This window comes from Dendrobates tinctorius, unplaced genomic scaffold (assembly GCF_039654945.1).
Source record: "Dendrobates tinctorius isolate UK_male_01 unplaced genomic scaffold, ASM3965494v1 ptg000129l, whole genome shotgun sequence".
Lineage (NCBI taxonomy): Eukaryota > Metazoa > Chordata > Amphibia > Anura > Dendrobatidae > Dendrobates > Dendrobates tinctorius.
This window is the reverse complement of record NW_027361797.1, coordinates 50067278-50090523: the sequence shown is the minus strand read 5'-3', so window position 1 is coordinate 50090523 and position 23246 is coordinate 50067278. Positions and strand designations below refer to the sequence as shown.

Genomic DNA, 23246 nt, shown 5'->3' with positions numbered 1-23246 from the left:
AGAAGGTACCAAGCAGAATCCAAAGCGACATCCAGAGAACAGACCGAGTCATACACAGGGAATCAAGCAACCAGAACACAGCACTAACACACTCAGGGGTCACCACACAATGCCAAGGGCGAAAGTATAACTGACGGGGGATGGGAGCTTCCTGAGGCTATAAGAAGCCTCCCCAGAACCAATGAGAGGCCACCCTAATAGGTCCCAGGTGTGCAGGTGAGAGTCTGCACTGCGATCAGAACATTAACCCCAGAAGTGCCGGTCACCCAGCACTGGTATCATGACATTTTCATTTTTATTGCCCAGATGTAGTACTTTGCATTTTTCCCTGTTAAAAACCATTCTGTTAGTTGCTGCCCACTGCTCCAGTTTATTTATATCTTTTTGAATCCTCTCTCTCTCTTCTCTAGTATTAGCTATCCCTCCTAGCTTTGTGTCATCAGCAAATTTAATCAGTTTACCCTCAATTCCTTCATCTAAATCGTTGATAAAGATGTTGAACAATACAGGGCCCAGGACAGATCCCTTTGGTACCCCACTTCAGACATTCTTCCAACTGGATGTGCAGCCATTTATGACCACTCTTTGGGTCCGATCGCTAAGCCAGTTATTAATCCACCTAACAGTTGCCTTGTCCATTCCATACCTAGTCATTTTTTCAATAAGGATTGTGTGAGATACTTTGTCAAATGCTTTGCTGAAGTCAAGATATACTATATCTACAGCATTTCCCTGATCCACCCAATCAGTGATTCCGTCATAGAAGGAAATTAAGTTAGTCTGACATGACTTATTAGTTATAAACCCATGCTGACTCTGTTTAATCACTTCATTCTTATCCACGTACTGACATACATGTTGTTTAATAATTTGTTCAAAGATCTTTCCTGGTATAGAAGTCAGACTCACCAGCCTATAGTTGCCTGGGTCCACCTTCTTCCCCTTTTTGAAGATAGGAACAACATTTGCTCTTCTCCAGTCTTCTGGGACTTCTCCTGTTCTCCAAGAATTTTCAAAGATTATGGAGAGGTTGTTCAAAAATTTCTTCTGCTATCTCCTTCAGTACTCTGGGGTGTAATTCATCTGGACCTGAAGACTTGAATTCATCTGGGTTAGCTAAGTGCTTCCTCACTATCTTTCTGTTTATAGATATCCTGGATTCTTCTATTCCCTTAATAGGACAGTGAAGAAAAGTTGATGTTAGACTTCCTTTCTGAGAGAAAACAGATGCAAAATAGGAATTTAAAAGTTCGGCCTTCTCAACATCCTGTCTTACCATTTCATCATTTTCATCCTGTAAAAATCCTATAGCATCTTTGACTTTTCTTTTACTTTTGACATATCCCCAAAATCCTTTATTATTGCTTTTGATGTCTTTTGCAAGCCTCAATTCATTGTCAGCTTAAGGTAATCTGATTTGTGCCCTGTGATAGACTTAGAGAAACTTGCTGCACATGATAAACAGTTTCCCCTTCCTAATGCCACCCCTTGGTTCGTGTATTTGCTTCAGCCAAAATTTTGATGCGATTTGGCACTTTTGTAGCTAACTTCGTGCTTAGTGTCTGTGCAGTTAATGGAGGCAGCAAGAAGTAGGCTGCCATCCGCAGCTCTAATGTGAAACTAACCTTACATATGCTCCCACCTCTGTCACTGCTGAATTACAACACAGGCTTTCTTGAGCTTTCACTGCTGACAATGCAGCCAGGGCTATTGATCACCAGTAACAGGAGCATGCAAAACTAGTGGGTGTAATGGTTCAGTAAGCCCCCCAATTGCTTATGCTTTAGGTTCTACAGAACAGAAGCAGCTATTAGAACATTAAATGTTTGATTTTTTTTATAGGGGTTATATCCCTTACAAAGCTATATGCTTACTTTATAATGTCAGTTTGGGCTGATAGACTCCCTTTAAATAATTAATTTTTTAGTAATGTCTTTCCCAGGATTAAACTATAATGTATAAGAAAATTTTCTCTAGCTATAGACCTTAGTAGTATTATTATTTTTTACATACAATAATATTCTGATATGAGGAGATACATTTCTATATATCTACATTATTGCCCTGCATGTTTGAGCAATAATAACAGCAGCAATTACAATATGTTCCTATAGTTGGAGGCACCTTAGAGAACTTTCCTCTGTCTTATGTCTTATGCTATTGGGTATAATGACCATTTGCAGGACTTCACTTTCCTAAATATTTGCATTATTATTAGTCAAGGGGATGGGGAACGGCCCAAAGACCCTGATTAGTGATCTACAAGTGCCGATAAACCTAGAAAAAGGTCAGACAACACTCAGTCGACCAACAACTATCTCTCCTGTTGTCCCAAAATATATGTACTGTATGTTTGGTGTTTAACTTTTTAATGGAAACAGACGAGAAGGGCTTACAGCATTTACCTTGTTCATGACCATACTTTTTATCTCCTGACATCATTTTACGGTAACGAAGACCCCTTTAAGGATTATATGTTTGTCCAACTTTAACCTAATGTGTATGGGGATCCTAAAAGTTCTATTTTGTGTCCCAGAAAAAAAGTCAGGAAAAAGCAAAAAAAAAAAATCTTACAAAATATAAACTATGCGCAGTTACAGCACATAAACATTTAGATTTGTGCCAGAAGATACCCCTAATCTAAAAAAATCCTATCAGTGTTTACTAAAACTAAACAAGATTTCATTAGTTTAAATCGACCATTAAGATAATAGGAGATCATTGAAAGATTTACTCTACTAAGGTTTGATAGCTTTAAAAGAAAGTACAACATTAAATATATTAAAATATAATCAAGCAAAAACATCAGTCTCTGTGTTGTCTCTGTTTCACACCAAACTAATCGTTTGGCTTTGCACAAGTCATGAATGGTGTGGGCACTAATGTGAATCCAACACGAGGCTTGAGACTGAGGTCTTCTCTGGAAACTCCTGGAGGCGGATAGAGAGTAAATGCTTGAAGAAGTCCAGTAAAAAACAGGAAAAGTTCCATCTTGGCCAAACTTTCCCCAGCGCAAGCTCTTCTTCCTGCAGAAATGGGATAAGTGAGTTAACAATATCATGTTGAAAGTAGATTTTGACTCTAACACTTGTAGTAATTAAATAAATTAGACATAATTCATACTTTCTAACTTTCTCTAAATGACTAAAAGCCTGTAAAAAAAGGAAACCTCCACGAAGTCACATAAGTTTACTAGAACCCCCTGGAAAGCATTGTTAACTGAATGTTTCTTGCTCATGACTCCAAGATGTTTCATATCTAGACCATGCCCCAGCTTACAAAGAATATTATGACAATACTTCATCCTCCACAAGGATGCCAATTGAAGAGCAAGTTCTTGAAAAGGGATGAAAAGTTTGACTTTGCTCCCTTTCTTTGCCCCAGATATGGCTATGCTATTTAAAAATGAATGTTGATCTTCATGAGCTAAAGTACCTGAGAGCATGACCAAGTAACATATCATGAGTCATGACATTTTTAACCACCGGTTCCTACTCTTTTATATGTTTGGGGGATCTCAGTCAAACAACTCTGCCTTGGTCATGGTATTTTATCAAAGGGTCAGAGAAGCAAACTGAATTGTTGCCCCAGGTGAACAAAAACACAATGAAGATTTTGGGAAATATACTCGCTGTCATATTTAACACAGAACTTCCCTTTATCCACTATATTCAATCACTCGCTAATGGTACGTGTATCTTAAAAACATCTCTATAATTTGACCTTTCCTCACCACTGAAACGGCAAAAACACTGTCACTCGTATTCATTCTCCTCTGGACTACTGCAACTCTGTGCTGATTGGTCTCCCCTAACTAAATTTTCTCCTCTATAATCCATCCTGAATGTGACAGCCAGGGTCATATTTCGATCCAGCCACTTCAACAATGCCTCCGCCTTGTGCACTATTTACCCATTCTCCACAGAGTACAATAAAAACTTAATTCTCTTCCCCTCAAAACTCTCCACAGTTCTGCACCACCCTTCATCTCATCACTCATTTCTGTCTATCACCCTACCCTTGCCCTCCGTTTTGCAACTGATCTAAGGCTAATATTCGCCATAATCCAAACCTTGCACCTCCATTTCCAAGACTTCTCTCATGCTGCAACAGTGTTCTTGAATGCGCTACCCTAAACAATTCGACTAATATCTAGCCCCAATATTTTTAAACATGCTGTAAAAGAAAATCTCTCTAGACAGGCCTATCACCTCAACTCACCAACCTAACTCTCCCCTGTTCCCTCCTTCTAAATGTTAATCATAATCTGCTCCCTACTATTCAGCTGTCTCCATATCCTCCATACACCCAATAGCACATAGTAACTGCACGTAAACAGATACTGGCTGATGACTGGATCGTTCAGCTTTATATGAAAAGCCTTATTTATTATAATGATGGCTGGATCATAAATAACAAGAACGTTCTACCTATTGTGTCCCCTCTATCTCCTCATTATAAACTTGCTAGCAAGGCCCTCACTCCTCCTGTAACTGTTGAACTATGTGTTACTTTGTATTGTTTTTATTGTCTGTACACGTCCCCGCATAATTGTAAAGTGCTGCAGAAAATGTTGGCGCTATATAAATGAAATTATTACTACTATTATTATTATTATGCTAGGGTATATTGCAAAAAAAATTACAACGTGTTCATGCATATGCTGAACATCTTAAAAAGATCATAGAACATTTTTTAACTTTTTGAAGGAAAAATATGAGATTTAGAAAACATATTATTCCTGATAAAATATAGTCATTCTGTTATGCAGTGTTTTGTCAGTTGAGTGACATGTAAAATTATTTATTTTTTTCATCTAAATGATCCTCATTACTTACCTGCTGAGAACGGCATAAATGCATCATGTGGGACAAATTTCCCATTTTCATCCAAGAAGTGATTGGGATTGAAATCATTGGGAGTTTTCCACTGAGTCTTGTCATAGAGTACTGATGTCAGGGATGGAATAACCTCTGTACCCTGTGAACAATAAAAAAACAGATATCTTTTATTTATTACATACATTTCATTTAAAAAAAAAATGAGATTATTGGGGTGGCTTTAGACCCCATAGCAGTACTTTATACTAATAAGTAAACACAGGCAGTACTTGAGTTTAAGGACTTTTTTTATGTATAAACTCACTTTTGGGATAAGGTAACCCCGCAAATACACATCAGTTGGAGTTGAGTGTGACACGTTCAATGGCACAATATTGCCAAACCTTTGTATTTCATGTATTACTGCATCAGTATAAGGCATTTTCTTCCGATCTTCAGCTGTCGGCAGCTGTCCTGGTTTAATATGTGTTTTAATTTCCTCCTGTACCTTCTCTATAAAGCAAAAGAAAATATATTTTGCTACATTTTGCACTAGCACAACAATACCAATGCATTTACTTAACAGATTATAGGATGCGACTCTATGACTGAAAGCCAGAGGTTGCTGAGAGGAATAAACTTCTTTTCCTCCCAGTAGATGAGCTTTCAGTGCAGCGGCCGGTCAGCTTTGGAGATCTATTAACCTGCAGATTAACCTTATATCTGCAGATTAATAGCATTTGTGAACATAAAAGGTTCTCTTTAAATGGAGCCGGGATCAAGCATGGGCACTGCCGCTCCATTCATTCTTTGTTGGACTGTTGGAGATTATATCTAGAATTTCAGTATACTCCTTCGTATAAGAAAGTTCTAAAGTTTGATTAGACTAAAACATGGACTTTTATTAGATATGAAAAAAGTTATTTTAGTTGAAATCTAAATGTCATACTCCACCAAAAATCACATGTCCCCTCTGTCTAGGGTGGGTGGCAGCATCGTGCTAATACATTGGAAAATACAAAATAATAAATGCAAAAAAATCTATACTAGAATTACTTTAACTTATTTGACAATTGGATAAAAAATAATAGTGAAACCTATTTGAGAGAACCACCCAAAATTGCACTTAAAAATTTACTTTGGAATCCTATTAACCTGCAGATTAACCTTATATCTGCAGGTTAATAGCATTTGGGAACATGACAGGTTCTCTTTAAATGGAGTGAAGATCAAGCATGGGCACTGCGGCTCCATTCATTCTCTATTGGACGGCTGGAGATTACATCAAGAATTCCCGGTATACTCCTTAATATAACAAAGTTCTAAGGCTTGAAGAGGCTAAAACATGGATTTTTATTGGCTATGAAAAAAGGTGTTTTCGGTGAAATCTAAATGTCACACTTTATCAAAAATTACATATCCCTGTCTAGGGTTGGTGGTAGCATCATGCTAAAACATTAGAAAATATAAAACATGCAATAAATGCAAATAAACATATACTAGAATTACTTCAACTTAATTGATTTGTTTATACAAATAGTAAAATTGCATTTAAAAATTGACTTCTACAAGGTTCGGTTACCAAAAAGGCGGCCATTATACAGTATAAGGAATATGATGCAAAAGTGAAAAAATAGCAGAAAATCTGGGTAAAGTGGTAGCCTTCATGAAGGCATGATCTGGTGGTCTTTATAGACTGTGGCTTTTCACCTACAGTTTTATGTAACTTTTAGAAATAAAGTAAGAATTACTTTGAATCTCCGGATACTTCATCATCAATAAAAGTCCCCAGAGGATCGTTGTAGATGTAGTTTCAGTTCCAGCACCGAAGAGATCCAGGACAGTAACAAGTAGATTTTCTTCATCAAATAATGTATGATCTTTTGTTGACTCCTAAAAGTAAAAAACACAAATATTCCCCATGTTACTTTAATCAGCTGCATCTCGGCAATTATAACCTTCTTCTGTATCTTATATGGTAGGCACCTTCCTGTTTTGCTTAACATTTTTTTAACCTGAAACAGGTTGTCACAGAAATGTTTTCATGACTATAGCTGTCTGAATGGGAAGTGCTAAGGCAATTTGTGATATCATTGAAGCAGGCCATATATGACAACTAAGTGCATCAGTATGGAAGAGACATCAACAAACTCCAGCATAAACATTGGTCAGGAGATATGTAACCACCAAGGTCTGTGCCTCAATACTGGGTGCAACTACCAAGATTGTAGCCTCATTGGGAGGCTGTAACCATTATGTGAATTGCTTTATATTCAGTGAACATTTGTTCTGATTACATCTTGCAGATCCTGTGCCTTAGTAAAAATGTCATAGTCATAACAATTTTGGTAGCAGCTAAAAGTAGCAGTCACTGACCAGTCTGTAGTGACTTAGTCCCCCTTGAAGCAGGGAAAACAGGTGGCAGAACATAAGGTGGAGAAAAGTCAGTTAGGTCTAGGACCCTGCAGAGGATGCGTCCATGAGGTCCGTCAAAACTTAAAGGGCCAAGACGAGGTTACTTTATCTGTGTTTTTAAAGAACAAAAGCACCCATTGTTAGCATAGAACATGGGAGCTGTTAAAAGGGCTTTAAGCAAAGAATTTCTGCAACAGGGGACTGTGACCTACTTTCACCTCAACATTGACTCTGCTGTTCCCCTGAGGTCAATCAAGGCCGGAGAGCTACCAGAAAAAGAAAGAGGAAGGACAAAGTAGCAACATGTTCCTGCCAAGGTTGGCACTGAATTTCAGACTCTCCTTGCAAGTAGTCACTGATCATGGCTGTGAAATAATAGATTGGAGCAAAAAGATAAAAACAGCAAATATGACGTAAACAGCACATAATTGTCAGAGACACCGCACTACACTTGCTCATAAAGCCAGTGCGCGTGTCCTGAGTACAGAAGCAGTGCTAAGAGTTACCTGGGGAGCAGGGCAGCAGAGGTGACAATGGGTGCTACAAGCTAATAGTGTTAGGGTCCAGTCAGCGCTGGAACGTAAAGAGGCACGGGATCTGCGGACACTGAAAATAAACAAGCTTGCACGGGACCTATGGTCATGTGACTGCAAGGGGGCGTGGCTTAGCGTCCTGCTTTCAGATATGACAGTACAACTCAGAGTCAGGCAAAACGGAGGTCACAACAGTACAGGCAAATGGAGTACAGGAGGGACAAACAGATGGGAGGTCAGACAAAGCCAAAGGTCATACACAGGATCACAGTACAGTACCAGGGATGAGACAGAGTGGATAATCAGGGCCAAGCAGAGATCAAAACCAAACAGACATAGGAGGTACCAGGCAGAATCCAAAGCGATATCCAGGGAACAGACCGAGTCATACACAGAGAATCAAGTAACCAGAACACAGCACTAACACACTCAGGGGTCACCACACAATGCCAAGGGCAAGAGTATAACTGACAGGGATGGGAGCGTCCTGAAGCTATAAGAAGCCTCCCCAGAACCAGGGAGAGGCCACAATCATAGCCCCAGGTGTGCAGGTAAGCCTGCATCAGGATCACAACCTTTAACCCCAGAAATGCCAGTCATCAGCACTGGTTCCAAACATTAACCCCACGTGTGCGAGTCAAACCCGCACTGAGATCATGACAGTACCCCCCTCTCAACGGGGGGCCTCTGGACGCCCAGGCTTGCCCGGGTGCTTAGCATGGAAAGCCCGTACCAGGCGATCAGCATGCATCAACCGGGCCGGTACCCAGGACCTGTCCTCCGGTCCATACCCCTTCCAATGAACCAGGTACTGTACCGACCACCGTACCAACCTGGAATCTACGATATGACCAACCTCGTACTCCACCTGCCCCTCGACCAAAACAGGAGAAGCAGCAGACTCTGAGTCTCCCCGGACTGCTTCAAAAGGTTTCAGTAGAGATTTGTGGAAGATGTTAGGGATCTTGAAAGAGGGTGGAAGGCACAGCCTATACGCCACTGGATTGATTTTTTCCACAATCTTGTACGGGCCAATGAATTTGGGTCCTAACTTGGCTGACGGAATCTTTAACTTAATGTTTCGCGTGGAGAGCCAAACTTTCTCTCCAACCTGAAACGTGGGACCAGGTGTTCGTTTCCTGTCCGCGAAAAACTTATACCTGCCTTGAGACCTGGATATACGCCGCTGGACTTCTGCCCATGTATCTTTTAACCGCTGAACAGAGTCCTCAGCCCCGGGGCACCCCGAATCCAGATGAGAAAACTCACCAAAATGAGGACTGAACCCATAGTTAATCAAGAAAGGGGACCTACCAGTGGATTGACTCACCCGACTATTGAAGGCAAATTCAGCCAATGGCAGTGCATCGCACCAGTCACTCTGTCTAGCAGAAGTTAGGCACCTGAGGATCTGTTCCAGGGACTGGTTAGTGCGCTCCGTCTGCCCATTGCTCTCAGGATGGTATGCAGAAGAAAAGGACAGAGACATCCCTAATTTTTTGCAGAAAGCACGCCAAAACGTAGCCACAAACTGCACACCACGATCAGACACCACATTCAGGGGTACCCCATGCAACCGGATCACATGCTGCACAAACAACCTGGACAAAGTCTCAGCTGACGGTAGTGCGGACAGGGGTACGAAATGACCCTGCTTAGAAAACCTGTCCACCACTACCCATACCACTGTATTACCCTTAGATGGAGGGAGATTGGTAACAAAATCCATGGACAAGTGAGTCCATGGCCTCTCGGGCACTGCCAAGGGTATCAGCTCCCCTGCCAGCCGGCTATGAGAGCTTTTAGAACGAGCGCAGACCCCACAACCAGCAATGAATTTTTTTATGTCCGAACCAAGGGTAGGCCACCAAAAGATCCTAGCCACCGCCAGACGTGTGGCTGAAATACCAGGGTGAGCACTCAGCTTGGATTCATGGAACTCCTGCAAGAGTTTCAGGCGAAGTTGCTCTGGGACAAACAACTTCCCCTCTGGCTTGGCCGCCAAGGCCTGCGTCTGGGCCCCCTGAATCTCCCGTTCCAATTCAGATGAGACCTCTGCTATCACAACCCCAGGGTGAAGAATGGAGGACGGTGGCTCAGGGGGAGACACCGGCTGAAAACTGCGTGATAAGGCGTCAGCCTTGACATTCTTAGACCCTGGACAAAATGTAATCGTAAACTGAAAACGGGAAAAAAAAAGTGACCAACGGGCTTGTCTGGGCGTTAGTCTTTTAGCAGATTCAATGTATGACAAATTTTTGTGATCCGTGATCACCGTAACCGGGTGACTGGCCCCCTCCAAAAAGTGCCTCCATTCTTCAAACGCCAATTTGACCGCAAGAAGCTCTCTATTGCCTACGTCGTAATTTCTTTCCGCAGCAGAGAACTTCTTGGAAAAGAAAGCACATGGCCTGAGGTTGGTTAGAGTGGCAGGCCCTTGGGACAACACCGCCCCCACCCCCACCTCAGAGGTGTCCACTTCCACGACGAATGGTTTGGACGGATCTGGCTGCACTAACACAGGAGCAGACATAAAACATTTTTTCAGCGTCGCAAAGGCCTCTTTTGCGAGCGAGGACCAATTTCTCACATCCGCACCTTTGCATGTTAGATCCGTGAGAGGTTTGACCACTTGCGAAAACCCCCGGATAAATTTGCGGTAATAATTGGCGAACCCCAAGAAGCGCTGAAGACCCTTAAGATCTCGGGGTTGCACCCAATCCGCAAGGGCCTGCACCTTCCTGGGGTCCATGCGAAAACCCTCACCGGATACAATTAACCCCAAAAAGGACAACTCTTGTACACAGAATACACATTTTTCCAATTTGGCATACAAATGATTTTCTCTCAGCCTTTGGAGCACAGTTCGTACATGTTCCAAATGAGAATACTTGTCGGGGGAATATATCAAAATATCATCTAAGTAGATAACGACAAAACGACCAATGAGATCCGAGAATACCACGTTGATGAAATTCTGAAATATGGCAGGGGCGTTGGTAAGACCAAACGGCATGACTAAATTTTCAAATAGTCCCTCGGTCGTGAGGAACGCGGTTTTCCATTCATCCCCCTCACGGACCCTTATCAAATTATATGCCCCCCGAAGGTCCAGTTTAGAAAACCACTTTGCCCCTGATAGTTGGTTACATAAATCGGGAATCAATGGAAGGGGGTACGTATTCCGTACAGTAATTTGATTAAGCTCCCGGAAGTCGAGACAGGGACGTAACCCGCCATCTTTTTTCTTTACAAAAAAGAAACCTGCTGCCACAGGTGAGACTGAAGGACGTATGTGTCCTTTGCGCAGACTTTCAGTAATGTACTCCTTCATAGCCAAGCGCTCAGGACCTGACAAATTAAACAGACGGGCTTTTGGTAATTTAGCCCCCAGGACCAGCTCAATAGCGTAGTCAAAGGGTCTATGTGGCGGTAACGTCTCGGCCTCGCTTTCGGAGAATACATCTTCGAAGTCCTTCAGGCATTCCGGAATACCTTCCAGCTCGACAGATGATACAGACACAGATTTAACAGGTTCAACCAGCAGTGCGGATTTATCATACAACTCAAAATCATTAAACCCCCATTGTACAATCTCCCCCGTTTTCCAGTTAATAACTGGGTTATGGTGTTGTAACCAGGGCATGCCCAGCACCAACCCTGCAGGTAGATTGTCCAGCACAAAACAACTTCTTTTTTCCACATGAGTAGCGCCCACTCTGAGCGAAAACACATCAGACATAAAGCGAATTCCCTCCTTAGTGAGGGGAGATGAGTCAATGGCCATCACCTTGATCGGAACCTTGAGCCTAACTGTCCCTATCTTGCAGTGTGTGACCAATTGGGAGTCAATAAGATTAATAGATGATCCACAGTCCACGAAGGCTGTAGAGGAAAAAGAACTACCATCCACAAACAGTTCCACAGGCAGTACTACTTTAGAAAACGAGGAAAATGGTACCTGAGGGTCTGAGCAGCCTCCCCGTTGACTACCCAGACCTAGTCGTTTCCCGCCGACCGGGTTTGAAGACGGGCAATTCGGGCACTCCCTTTTCCAATGTCCCGTTTTACCGCAGTAAAAGCATAATTGCATGTCCTTCCGGCATTTCCTCTCCATATCCTTCAGGGAGAGGGCGCCTACATCCATGGGCTCAGGGGCAGTCTCTTTTCCACTGGGGAATAATGGAGTATCCACCTGCATCACCCCTCTGTCCCGCAGCCTGCGGTCCATCCGGACGGCCTGGGTCATGGCGTCCTCGAGAGAGTTAGGTGGGGGATGTAACGCCAAGGCATCCTGCAGCCGCTCGGACAAACCTCTGCGAAAGAGTCCTCGGAGTGCGGCGTCGCTCCAAGAGACCTCTGCCGCCCAGCGGCGGAACTCAGAACAAAACCACTCAGCTGAGTGTTTACCCTGACAGACACTCATCAACATGTCCTCTGCCAATCGCACTCGGTCAGGTTCATCATAAATGTGCCCGAGGGCCTCAAAGAATGCGTTCACTGACATACGTTCAGGAGCAGAGGAAGACAGAGAGAAAGCCCATGCTTGCGGAACCCCCCGAAGTAGGGAAATAATGACCCCCACCCTCTGGAACTCATCCCCGGAGGAGCGGGGCCTTAGAGAAAAAAAAAGCTTGCATCCTTCTCTGAAAGACCTGAACTCCTTTTTATCCCCTGAGAAAAGGTCTGGTAATTTGACCGGAGATTCGGGGGACGCTAATGACACATCCCTACCCCCAGCACCAGAAGCCCCTGCATCGACAGCCCCCTGCACAGTAACCACCAACTGTTGCTGGGTCTGGGCCATCGTGTGTTGTTCCACATTGAGCTTATGGAACATTTGGGTCAGGTGCTTGACCTGATCAGACAAGGCTTGTATGGGATCCATGAGGATAACACACTTTTTTTTTTTTCCTGAGTACAGAAGCAGTGCTAAGAGTTACCTGGGGAGCAGGGCAGCAGAGGTGACAATGCGTGCTACAAGCTAATAGTGTTAGAGTCCAGTCAGTGCTGGAAAGTAAAGAGGCACGGGACCTGCGGACACTGAAAATAAACAAGCTTGCACGGGACCTATGGTCATGTGTCAGCAAGGGGGCGTGGCTTAGCGTCCTGCTTTCAGATATGACAGTACAACTCAGAGTCAGGCAAAACAGAGGTCACAACAGTACGGGCAAATGGAGTACAGGAGGGACAAACAGACGGGAGGTCAGACAAAGCCAAAGGTCATACACAGGATCACAGTACAGTACCAGGGATGAGACAGAGCGGATAATCAGGGCCAAGCAGAGATCAAAACCAAACAGACATAGGAGGTACCAGGCAGAATCCAAAGCGATATCCAGGGAACAGACCGAGTCATACACAGAGAATCAAGTAACCAGAACACAGCAAAAACACACTCAGGGGTCACCACACAAATGCCAAGGGCAAGAGTAAAACTGACAGGGATGGGAGCGTCCTGAAGCTATAAGAAGCCTCCCCAGAACCAGGGAGAGGCCACAATCATAGCCCCAGGTGTGCAGGTAAGCCTGCATCAGGATCACAACCTTTAACCCCAGAAATGCCAGTCATCAGCACTGGTTCCAAACATTAACCCCACGTGTGCGAGTCAAACCCGCACTGAGATCATGACAATAATGAGTAACTAAAGATACTGATTTACACATAATTTTTAAACACACAACTTAATATCCAGATTAACTGTTCTCTGGATGTTTCTAGTATTGTGTCTTAGAAACCACCTCACATAAAGGAAAAAAAAAAAAAAAAGAGAGAGAAACCAGCGGCAGTTACACAATTCAAACCAAGTGGTATCACCAGCTGGTATTCCCACATTGGAGGACAGTGCGGGGAAATACATTTCCAACTTTACCTATTCTGTCCTTATCTGGTGCCCTGTTTTGTCAAAATTCATGTTTTATTTATATGCAAATTGGGCTCACAAGTGCATCAGTGGGCGTATCATTGCACTTGCAGTCCTTGGTTCCTCCTTGATTCTTTCTGCTGGTGCCACCCCTGAGTGGAGAGCAGAGGTGACATCCGGCAGCAGAGCATGTCTCTACTGTTAATCATTCAAGAAGCAGGGGTAGAGCTGGCGCAGAGAAGCAAAGAGGAGTCAAGGACTGCAAGTGCACTGATACGCCTACCACTGAACTTGTAAGTTTAATTTACATATGAATACAACATGAGTTTTTTTGTAACAGAGCATCAGGTAATGACAGCAAGGTATCTCTGAAAAAGTGTTTCCCTGCCCTTTTCTATAGTACCTCAGGTTTCTTAAGTACACTTCTTTTACGTAAGAAAAACTATGAAAAATCACAAAAGAATTTCTTACTTGTTTAACTGTAGTGTTACTTTAGGGCCTTTGTCATGAAAGTTGTGTTACTTAAAGGGTTATCAAACAGAGTATAGTTTAATCAACAGATCTTGGAATAAAAATTAGCTCCACAAATGGATCGCATTGTCGTTGGTTGCTGGGCATGCATGAATTGGCCAAATTATGTGCTAAACGTCTCTTATTATCTACAGCAGTAAAGAAATTCAAGTTTCATATATTTTAAGTTTACATGCTGTAGCACTACAGAGTGCAACTTTGTTTGTCATTAACATTCAAACCTACTACAAAGTACATTTTGAACCTCTTTCATAGATAGTGTGATGATACGTATATGCTTTACTGTGCCTTGTTATGCCCTCTGAATTTACCAATATTTATTCTTCTGTAAATATACCTGCTAATTATTTCAACACCATCTCTTGTGAGTGTGTACGGAGCATGGACAGAGGTTTCCAGAGTTGACAACTGGCAGAAGAGGAAGATCCTCCTGCATCCCACTACAGCTTGCAGCAAGATTCGGGTGGAGGCACTGAACCAAGGTTACAAAAGAATTTCTGCAGTACTCAAGGTTCCTAAGAGCACAGTGGCCTCCATAATCCTTAACTGGAAGAAGTTTTGGACCACCAGAAGTCTACTTAGACCTGGCCATCCAGCCAAACTGAGCAATCGTGGGAGAAAGGTAAAGAAGAACCCCAAGATCACTGTGGCTGAGCTCCAAAGATGCAGTAGGGAGATGGGAGAAGGTTCCACAAAGTCAACTATCACTGCAGCTCTCCTCCAGTCGGGCCTTTATGGCAGAGTGGCCCGACGGAATCCTCTCCTGTTATGAGCACATTTTCTCCTTCACCTCTGATGTCCGATGAGCTCCCTCTGCTGGTGAAGGGAGGTATTAAGGCTGACCAGGCTGGGAGAGACTTGTCATCAGATCAGGCGGAGTGTGATTGGACATCCTGAGTTTCTGAGTGGATATAAGGCTGCCGACGCCCTGCTGGGTTGCTGGTGATACTTCTCTGTTCTGAGCTCTGGCCTCCAGTTTGTTCCAGTCTTCTAAAAGCTAAGTTTGCTCTTCTGTTGTTTCTTGAGATTTTGTCTGGTTTACTTAGTGCATGTTTTCAGCCAGCCCTGACTAGGACTGGCTGGACTCCATTTTTGGTCCCTGATCACTTGCCCTTTTTGCTTTGTTTGCAGGAATTACCTGAGAGCTGATATAGGTATTTGGAAGTCTAGTGACTTCAGGATCTTTTTCTTATCAGTCGGTTGCCATGATTTTTTGGCAGGGTTTTTGCGTGATGGCAGACAGCAGCTTTTCTGTCCTGTCCTATCCAGTTAGTACGGGTCCCATCGTTTGCTCAGTCTGTCTTTCTATCTGTGTTTGTGCTTTCTTCTGTTTTCACCGTCAATACTCTTTGGGGGCTACCTATTGCTTTGGGGTCTGCTCTGGTGCAGTTTAGATTTCCCCTTTCTTTCTTTAGGTTTATTTAGTCCTCCGGCTGTGATCGCGGGGTCTAGGATCACCGTAGGAACCCCCCACGGCTGCTGTTAGTTGTGTGTTTAGGATCAGGGGTCTGCAATCCGCTAGTTACCAACCTCTCGGTTTTTCTGGACTTAGCTTATATTTTGTTTTCCTCCTCCGGTGACTCAATCACAACACTCTCCTCAGTGCCAAACATTTGAAAGCCCATATAGAGTTTGCTAAAAAGAAAACACGAAGGACTCCCAGACTATGAGAAATAAGATTCTCTGATGTAATGAGACGAAAACAGAATTTTTTGGTGATCATTCTAAGCGGTATCTGTGGAGAAAGCCAGGCACTGCTCATCACCTGCCCAATACAATCCCAAAAGTGAAATATGGTGGTGGCAGCAACAAGCTATTGGGGATGTTTTTCAGCTGCAGGGACAGGATGACTGGTTGCAATTGAAGGAAACATGAATTCGGCCAGGTAGAGAGATATCCTGGATGAAAAACTCTTCCAGAGTGCTCTGGACCTCAAACTTGGTCAAAGACTCACCTTCCAACAAGACAATGACCCTATGCACACAGCTAAAATAACAAAAGAGTGGCTTCAGAACAACTCTGTGACCATTCTTGACTGGCTCAGCCAGAGCCTTGACCTAAACCCAATTGAGCATCTCTGAAGAGACCTAAAAATGGCTGTCCACCAACGTTCACCATTCAACCTGACAGAACTGGAAGGGATCTGCAAGGAAGAATGGCAGAGGATCCCCAAATCCAGGTGTGAAAAGCTTGTTGCAGAATTCCCAAGACAACTCATGGCTGGACTAGCTCAAAAGGGTGCTTTCACTCAATACTGAGCAAATGGTCTGAATACTTAGGACCATGTGATATTTCAGTTTTTCTTTTTTAATAAATTTACAAAAATTTCTACATTTCTGTTTTTTTCAGTCAAGATGGGGTGCAGAGTGTACATTAATGAGAAAAAAATGAATTTTTTTGAATTTACCAAATGGCTGCAACGAAACAAAGAGTGAAAGATTTAAAGGGGTATGACTACTTTCTGTACCAGCTGTACATCTAACAAAAGAGGACGGTATAGATATCTGCTGTATCCATTTTCCCAACTTAGTGTTCACTATGGATATCAATTCCATTATATCAGAACCTGGATCTGATATATATATATACTGTTTATATATATATATATACACACATATATATACATATATATACATATACATATACAGTATATATATATACATATATATACATATATATATACATATACAGATACTTATATATATGCATATATATATATATATATATATATAGCTTTGTCGCCATAAAAGGAGGGGGGCCCAGACACATTTCTTGCACAGGGAACCCAAGCTGTCAGTGTCCGCACCTGGGAGTAGTAGTGTAACATTTACTGGCTTACTTTTTCATTCAGCCACAAGGTCACATGTCGCCTAAACCAACAGTGACAAAATAGATATTAAAATCCTCAGATGTTCCCAAAATAATTCTTATCACACCCTTTTGACTGCATAAATGAAAATGAAGGTAACATATTAACGCACCTGTTCCTGTTTCAGAAGATATGCATCGATAAATCCTGTGATGTCATTTGCATCAAGATCCGATCGTCGATTCATCGAACATTGGGAAATAAAATTCTTCAGATCTTGTATGTTCTGCTGTACTTTCTTATGTAGACCAAGGAGTGGTCCGAGGAAGGGATAATAGTTATACAGCTGTGGAAATCAACAATTCCTCTTTAGATTTTCTTGCAACAAAAAGTACAGACCAGTTCAATAACGGTGCATAATGGAAGCTGCTCGGCCAGTCAGCGGTGCTCCAACCTACATCAATAGGAGCCTAGGATAGAACCCAGCCAAGTGTATTCTCTGAAATGGGCCCCGTTCAGTATTTTTTTCTACATAAGTTTTGTCAGTGTAGTGGATCCAATTTGTATTCCATTTTTGGTCATCGTGGATCTTTTTTTCAACCATTCATGTGTGTTGTCCATTTTTCTCATAAGAGAAAAAAACAACAGATTCAGGTTTCCTAAGATTCCATCATTACCATTACCATCATTAGTCAGTTAAAAAAGGACAGTGCACAAATTCACTGAAATGGATGAGTTTTATTCACAAATTGGATCAAAATCAGATATAACTTTGGATATGTGATAAAGGTCATAGACTATAATAGGTATGTGTTCTATCTGCAAATAAAACAAGCAAATAAAAAAGCACAAAACATACTGTATGCAAAGCTTTTGTAAATGGGACCTAAGTTGGTATGTTCTCCTTGTAGGTTTTACTGAGTTTCCTCTAGGGCAGTGTTTCTCAACTCCAGCCCTCAAGACCCACCAACATGTCATGTTTTCAGGATTTCCATAGTATTGCACAGGTGATGGAATTAATGATTGAGCTGGTGTTGAAATCACCTGTACAATGCTAAGGATATCCTGAAAACTTCACCTGTTGGTGGGTCTTGAGGACTGGAGTTGAGAAACACTGCTCTAGGGTTTCTACTTTCTTTCCATACTGTAAAAACCATACGGGTAGGCTCATTGGTCCTAGTGTGTATGTCAATGAGAAACAGATTTAGGTTGTGAACCTCATTGGGAACAAGAACTGATAAGAGAAATTGCGGTCTCTGAGGAGCGCTGTAGAATATTACGGTATTTTTACGCACCAATGGGCAAAGTGGCCAGTTCCCATAAACTCCCTATTATGTTCATCTTGTACCAACTGTATATATCTGGTGAGTGTCTGAGAAGGACTGGTCTGCTCCAGTACAGTAAACCATTAAATTTGAGAAAGGGGAAACAGAATACTAATTGGATATTATACATGAATTGTAAGGAAACATTTTAGGGATCTAGGTTTGTGCATCATCATCTATTATACAGGGCACTTTTATTTCATAAATGAAACAACTGGAGGGTATTGGGTGAGAACGAAGAGATAAGTTTGGGTCCATTTGCCTGAGCTCATGATTGCACTACAATTAGTCCTAAATGTGACCCTGAAACTACTCTTCTGAGAATTCACTAAAAAGGTTAGATATAAGATCTGAAGGTTTTCTTACCAGCACTGCGGGTGTACCGGCCAGTTTGTCATTTTCATCTAACATTTTGATTAATTTGTGAAACGTTGGGTCATCATACTCAAACCTTTTCCCAAAGATAATAGAGCAGATTACATTGGAAACTGCACTGTTTATCAGCATGTGAGTATCGAATGGTTTTCCTAAAATAATAAAAATATATATACAATAAAATAATATTCGAATAAAAAACCTAAATAATATTACAAAATTACTCAATGTTAAAGGTCATTTGTAACCCTAGGTTAAAACTACCTTGAGTAATGACAGTAGATCACTAAAACAACACTGTGGCGTACCCGCTACTATATGTGAATGTGGATTTGCAAAACTCCTCTGAATAACATTGTAGTTTAACTATGTTGCAGATTGACAATGTGGATTCTGTAGACCGGGTTGTAGAAAGCGACAAACAAGAAGTTAAGAGTATATGAAAGCTTTGCCATAAATGTGAATGATGTATCTTACCATTGTGAGATCTAAAACTTTCTATAAGGGGCATTAATTCATCTTGAATTCTGGCTTCCACACTTTTCTTCCCCATTCCAAAGTCTCGAAGTGTTGATATCGTGAATCTCCTCATGGATTTCCATGTTTCTCCATTAGCAAATATTATACCTAAAATATAGTTAAATATGAAAAACTTTGGTAAGTATTAATTAATCATACTGAATAGAAAATAGCAATCCAGCAAGTGGTTTCTTTAGTAAGATGAAGTAGTTTAATTCTGTGACTTAAAAACTGGATTAAAAAGAAAAGCACAAATAAGAAAATGCACATAAATTGACAATTGAAGTTGCCATACACAATAATAATTAAACTAATAATGAGAAAGTAGAAAATGATGCAAAATTAAGAGGAAAGAAGAAGAGAATAAAAAAAAGAAAAATGTGATAGTTACAAAAAAAAAAGAAGTCGAAAGATAAGGAAACAAAACAGGAAAATAAAGAATTAAGAAAATTATGATAAAGATGAAGAAAAAAAAGTAGGAGAAGAAGCTGATGAATGAGGAAGAAGAAATGGAAGAAGATAAGTAAAATGAAGATGATAATGATAAAGATGGAGAAGAAAAAGGTGAAGGAAGCATGGGCAGACATACCGCATGTGCAGCTAGTGCGGCTGCATCGAGGCCCGAAGGTGGAAGGGGGCCCCTGGAGGGGGGCTAATAATGAGGGAAATCTGGACCGTTTCTCTGGCCCCGAGGCTCTGGGGGGGCCCTGGCCAGATTGCCCTCATGTGCGGTGAGAAGGGAGCAATCCCTGCAGCTCCGCTGCCTATAGGAGAAAATGGCAGCAGAGTGGAGCTGCAGGGATCCATCCTGCTTCCCGCCCGCACTTCCTGTCACAGTCGCGTGGCTGGATGACATCATCATTCGCGACGCTGTGCCAGAGAGAGGAGGCTGCCAGCGACGGTGATGTTGCGGCTGTGGGCACCATGCCAAGACGTGAGTGGTGCTCTGTGTGAGTGAGCGAGTGTGTGTGTATGTATATGCATGAGTGCATATAGTTGAATAGTGCTGTCTGTGAGTGTGTGTGCGCTGCATCTGCCGGGTGTGCAGAGAGGTGAGTGATGCTCTAACTCTGTGTATGTGTGCAGAGGTGAGCGGTGATTGTGTGTGTGTGTGTAAGTGGAGGAGAGGGCAATGATGGGGGATGGTGGAAAGGGCAATGATGGTGGTGGAGGAGGCAATTATGGGGGTGGTGAAGGAGGAGGCAATGATGGATGTGGTTGAATAGGCAATGATGGGGTGGTGGGGGAGAAGGCAATGATAGAGGTGGTGGAAAGAGCAATAATGGGGTGGTACAGGAGAAAGCAACGATGGAGGTGATGAAAAGGACAATGATGGGGTGGTGGAGGGAAAATTATGGGAGTGGTGGGAGAGAACAATGATTGGGTTGGTGGAGAGGAAATGATTGAGGTGGTGAAGAGGGCAATGTTGGTGGTGGGGGAGGAGGCAATGATAGGGGTGGTGAGGGAGGAGGCAATAATGGAGGTGGCTTAATGGGCAATGATAGGGTGGATGAGGAACATGCAGTGATGTAGGTGAAGGAAAGAGCAATGATGGGGGTGGTGGGGGAGAAGGCAATGATGGTGGTGGAAAGAGCAATGATGGGGTGGTGAGGGAGAAGGCAATGATGGTGGTGATAGAAAGGGCAATGATGGGGTGGTGGGCGAGAAGGCAACGACAGAGGTGGTGGAAAGGGCAATGATGGGGTGGTGGGGGAGAAGGCAATGATGGTGGTGGTGGAAAGGGCAATGATGGGGGTGGTGGGGGAGAAGGCAATGATGGAGGTGGAAAGGGCAATGATGAGGGTTCTGCAGGAGAAGGCAATGATGGAGGTGGTGGAAAGGACAATGATGGGGTAGTGGGGAGAACAATGATGGGGTGGGGAGAGGATGATGATGAAAGTGGTGGGGAAGAACAATGATTGGGGTGCTGGAGAGGGCAATGATGGCGGTGGTGGGGGAGAAGGCATTGAGAGAGGTGGTGGAAAGGGCTTTGATGGGGTGGTAGGGGAGAAGGCAATGATGGAGGTGATGGAGAGGATAATGATGGGATAGTGGGGAGGGCAATTATGGGAATGGTGGGGGAGAACAAAAATTGGGGTGGTGGAGAGGAAATGATGGAGGTGATGGGGAGGGCAATAATGGGGTGGTGGAGATTGAAATTATGGGGATGGGGAGAGGACAATGATGGGATTGGGGGAGAACAATGGGATGTTGGAGAGTGCAATGATGGAGGTGGTGGGGGAGAACAATGATTGGGGGGGTGGAGAGGACAGTGATGGAGATGGTGGAGCGGGCAATATTGGGGGGATTGGGATGGGAATAAGGGGGACTTATACTGGACTTATGAAAAGGTGGAGGGGAGAAGGACATAAGATATAAGATATGGATGTGAAATTAATTGGTTAGTGGAGGAGGCTGCTAAGCCTCTGAGAGCGTTCTCCCCATCTCACAATTCATTGTGATGCTGTCAGGGACTTAAAATGTATTGGGGAGAGGAGGTGATAAGGTGCATAGCACTTTTTATAATGAACTGAAGGGTGAGAGAAGACTCTTTCAGGGACTTGTTATAAAATGGTTGGTGGCAGAGAATGCTCAGTACCTGATAATGTCTTCTCCCACCCCAAATTTGTTATGATGCTATAAAGGACTTATAATGAATGGGGGGCACAGGACAGGGACTAAGGCTATGTGCGCCCGTTCAAGATTTGCAGGAGAAAATTCTGCTGCATATCCTGATGTGTTGGCAGGAAGGACGCTGCGTAAAATACATTTATTTTTTGCCAATGTTTTTACCATGCTTTTGTTATGTTTTTTTCCCCTAATAGTGTGGGTGAAATACGCTGCAAGAATTGACATTATGCAGATTTAAATTTTCTGCCAATCTGCAAGGAAAAAATAAGCAGCGTGTACATGAGACTTCAGGGATCTCAATCTCTTTTCCTGTACTGTAAAACCTTGCATATATTCCATGTGCACATAGCCTTACAGGTAATTGAATAGAGTCACAGACACAATAATTAATATTATTGGGTGGCAGGGATTAAAGTTAATTGGGGACACATTGCTGCTTAACACTTTATATTTTTAATGTTGGGGTACATATCTGTATTGAGGGGAGAGACACAAGTATATATACAATATATGTGACCTTGTTAATTTCAGGGCTGCGATGATCATTGTGACAAGACGAGTCATGGCTGGGAGATGTCGACATGAAGGTCTGACCAAATGGAGAAGAAACAGGAGAAAGCGGCTCTAATCAGATGCCTGGATGTAGATATTGTTCTGTATCTGTTCTGTGTGACTTGGAATAATAATGTTATCTGTAATATCACTTATTCTACATTCTCATATTTGTGTGAAATGTCCATGTGCTTCCAGATTTTTTTATCTGACTGTACATGGACTCAGTTTTATAGGTCCATTCAACATAGATGAAAATCACAGATCTAAGAATGTTTTGTTCTCATCCGATTTGGAGGATCAGCATACGGCATGCTCAATGCGTCTGTAAAAGTGCACAGCACACCGACACTGCACACGGATACAGGAATGTAGCTGTTAGGGCTGGCGGAACGCACCAAATTATAAAATAGTAGTAGGTGCGTTCGCAGCCCGGGGTCCACCGTGCAGAGGTGGTACACTGCTGCTAGATAATGGCGGAAGAATTAAGCGGTGTGAAAACAGTCACACGTGAGTTACGTCACCCAATGTGAACAAGAGCGAACTCTGTTAATTCACAGAGCCGCACGACCGCTGAACGTAGATGCCGGTCCTGTTTAGCTCACAGACCCCGGCCAAAAGAGCGCACAGTGTACGGCCACAGAACTCTACCCCAAGGACACAGGGATAGAGTCCCTCTAGGCCCACTGAGCGTGCGGCGTCGCTATCGCGTACGCCGCTATAGACGCTGGCTAAGGAGTGTGGAGCACGTGCACTGAGGCATGCCGAGTCACTGGTGAGGACTAATGCCTGACACAAACTCTGACCTACCTACGCCTAAGCCTGGGCGCTAGCAGGCTAGGCTGCACAACACATGAGTACCAAGGGTAGGGG

General features: G+C 42.9%; 2 protein-coding genes across 3 annotated transcripts in view; both read right to left on the bottom strand.

The window, feature by feature from the left end:
• Positions 1–1687, bottom strand: part of LOC141047808 (cytochrome P450 2K1-like) — a 53893-nt gene extending 52206 nt beyond the window's left edge. The window contains exon 1 of one of the 2 annotated variants that reach the window (XM_073543126.1): positions 910–1687. The gene's annotated coding sequence lies outside the window, so the exon portion shown is untranslated. The remainder of the gene's footprint in view (positions 1–909) is intronic. The other variant, XM_073543127.1, reaches the window with a different exon arrangement.
• A 1029-nt stretch (positions 1688–2716) lies between these two features.
• The window catches only part of LOC141047809 (cytochrome P450 2K1-like), a 50842-nt gene continuing 30312 nt past the window's right edge, over positions 2717–23246 (bottom strand). The window contains exons 3-9 of the mRNA XM_073543128.1: positions 19149–19298; positions 18663–18823; positions 17144–17317; positions 6572–6713; positions 5146–5333; positions 4839–4980; positions 2717–3026 (exon numbers count right to left, since the gene is read on the bottom strand). Of these exons, the coding sequence (XP_073399229.1) occupies positions 2839–3026; positions 4839–4980; positions 5146–5333; positions 6572–6713; positions 17144–17317; positions 18663–18823; positions 19149–19298 (1145 nt within the window). The 3' untranslated portion in view covers positions 2717–2838. The remainder of the gene's footprint in view (positions 3027–4838; positions 4981–5145; positions 5334–6571; positions 6714–17143; positions 17318–18662; positions 18824–19148; positions 19299–23246) is intronic.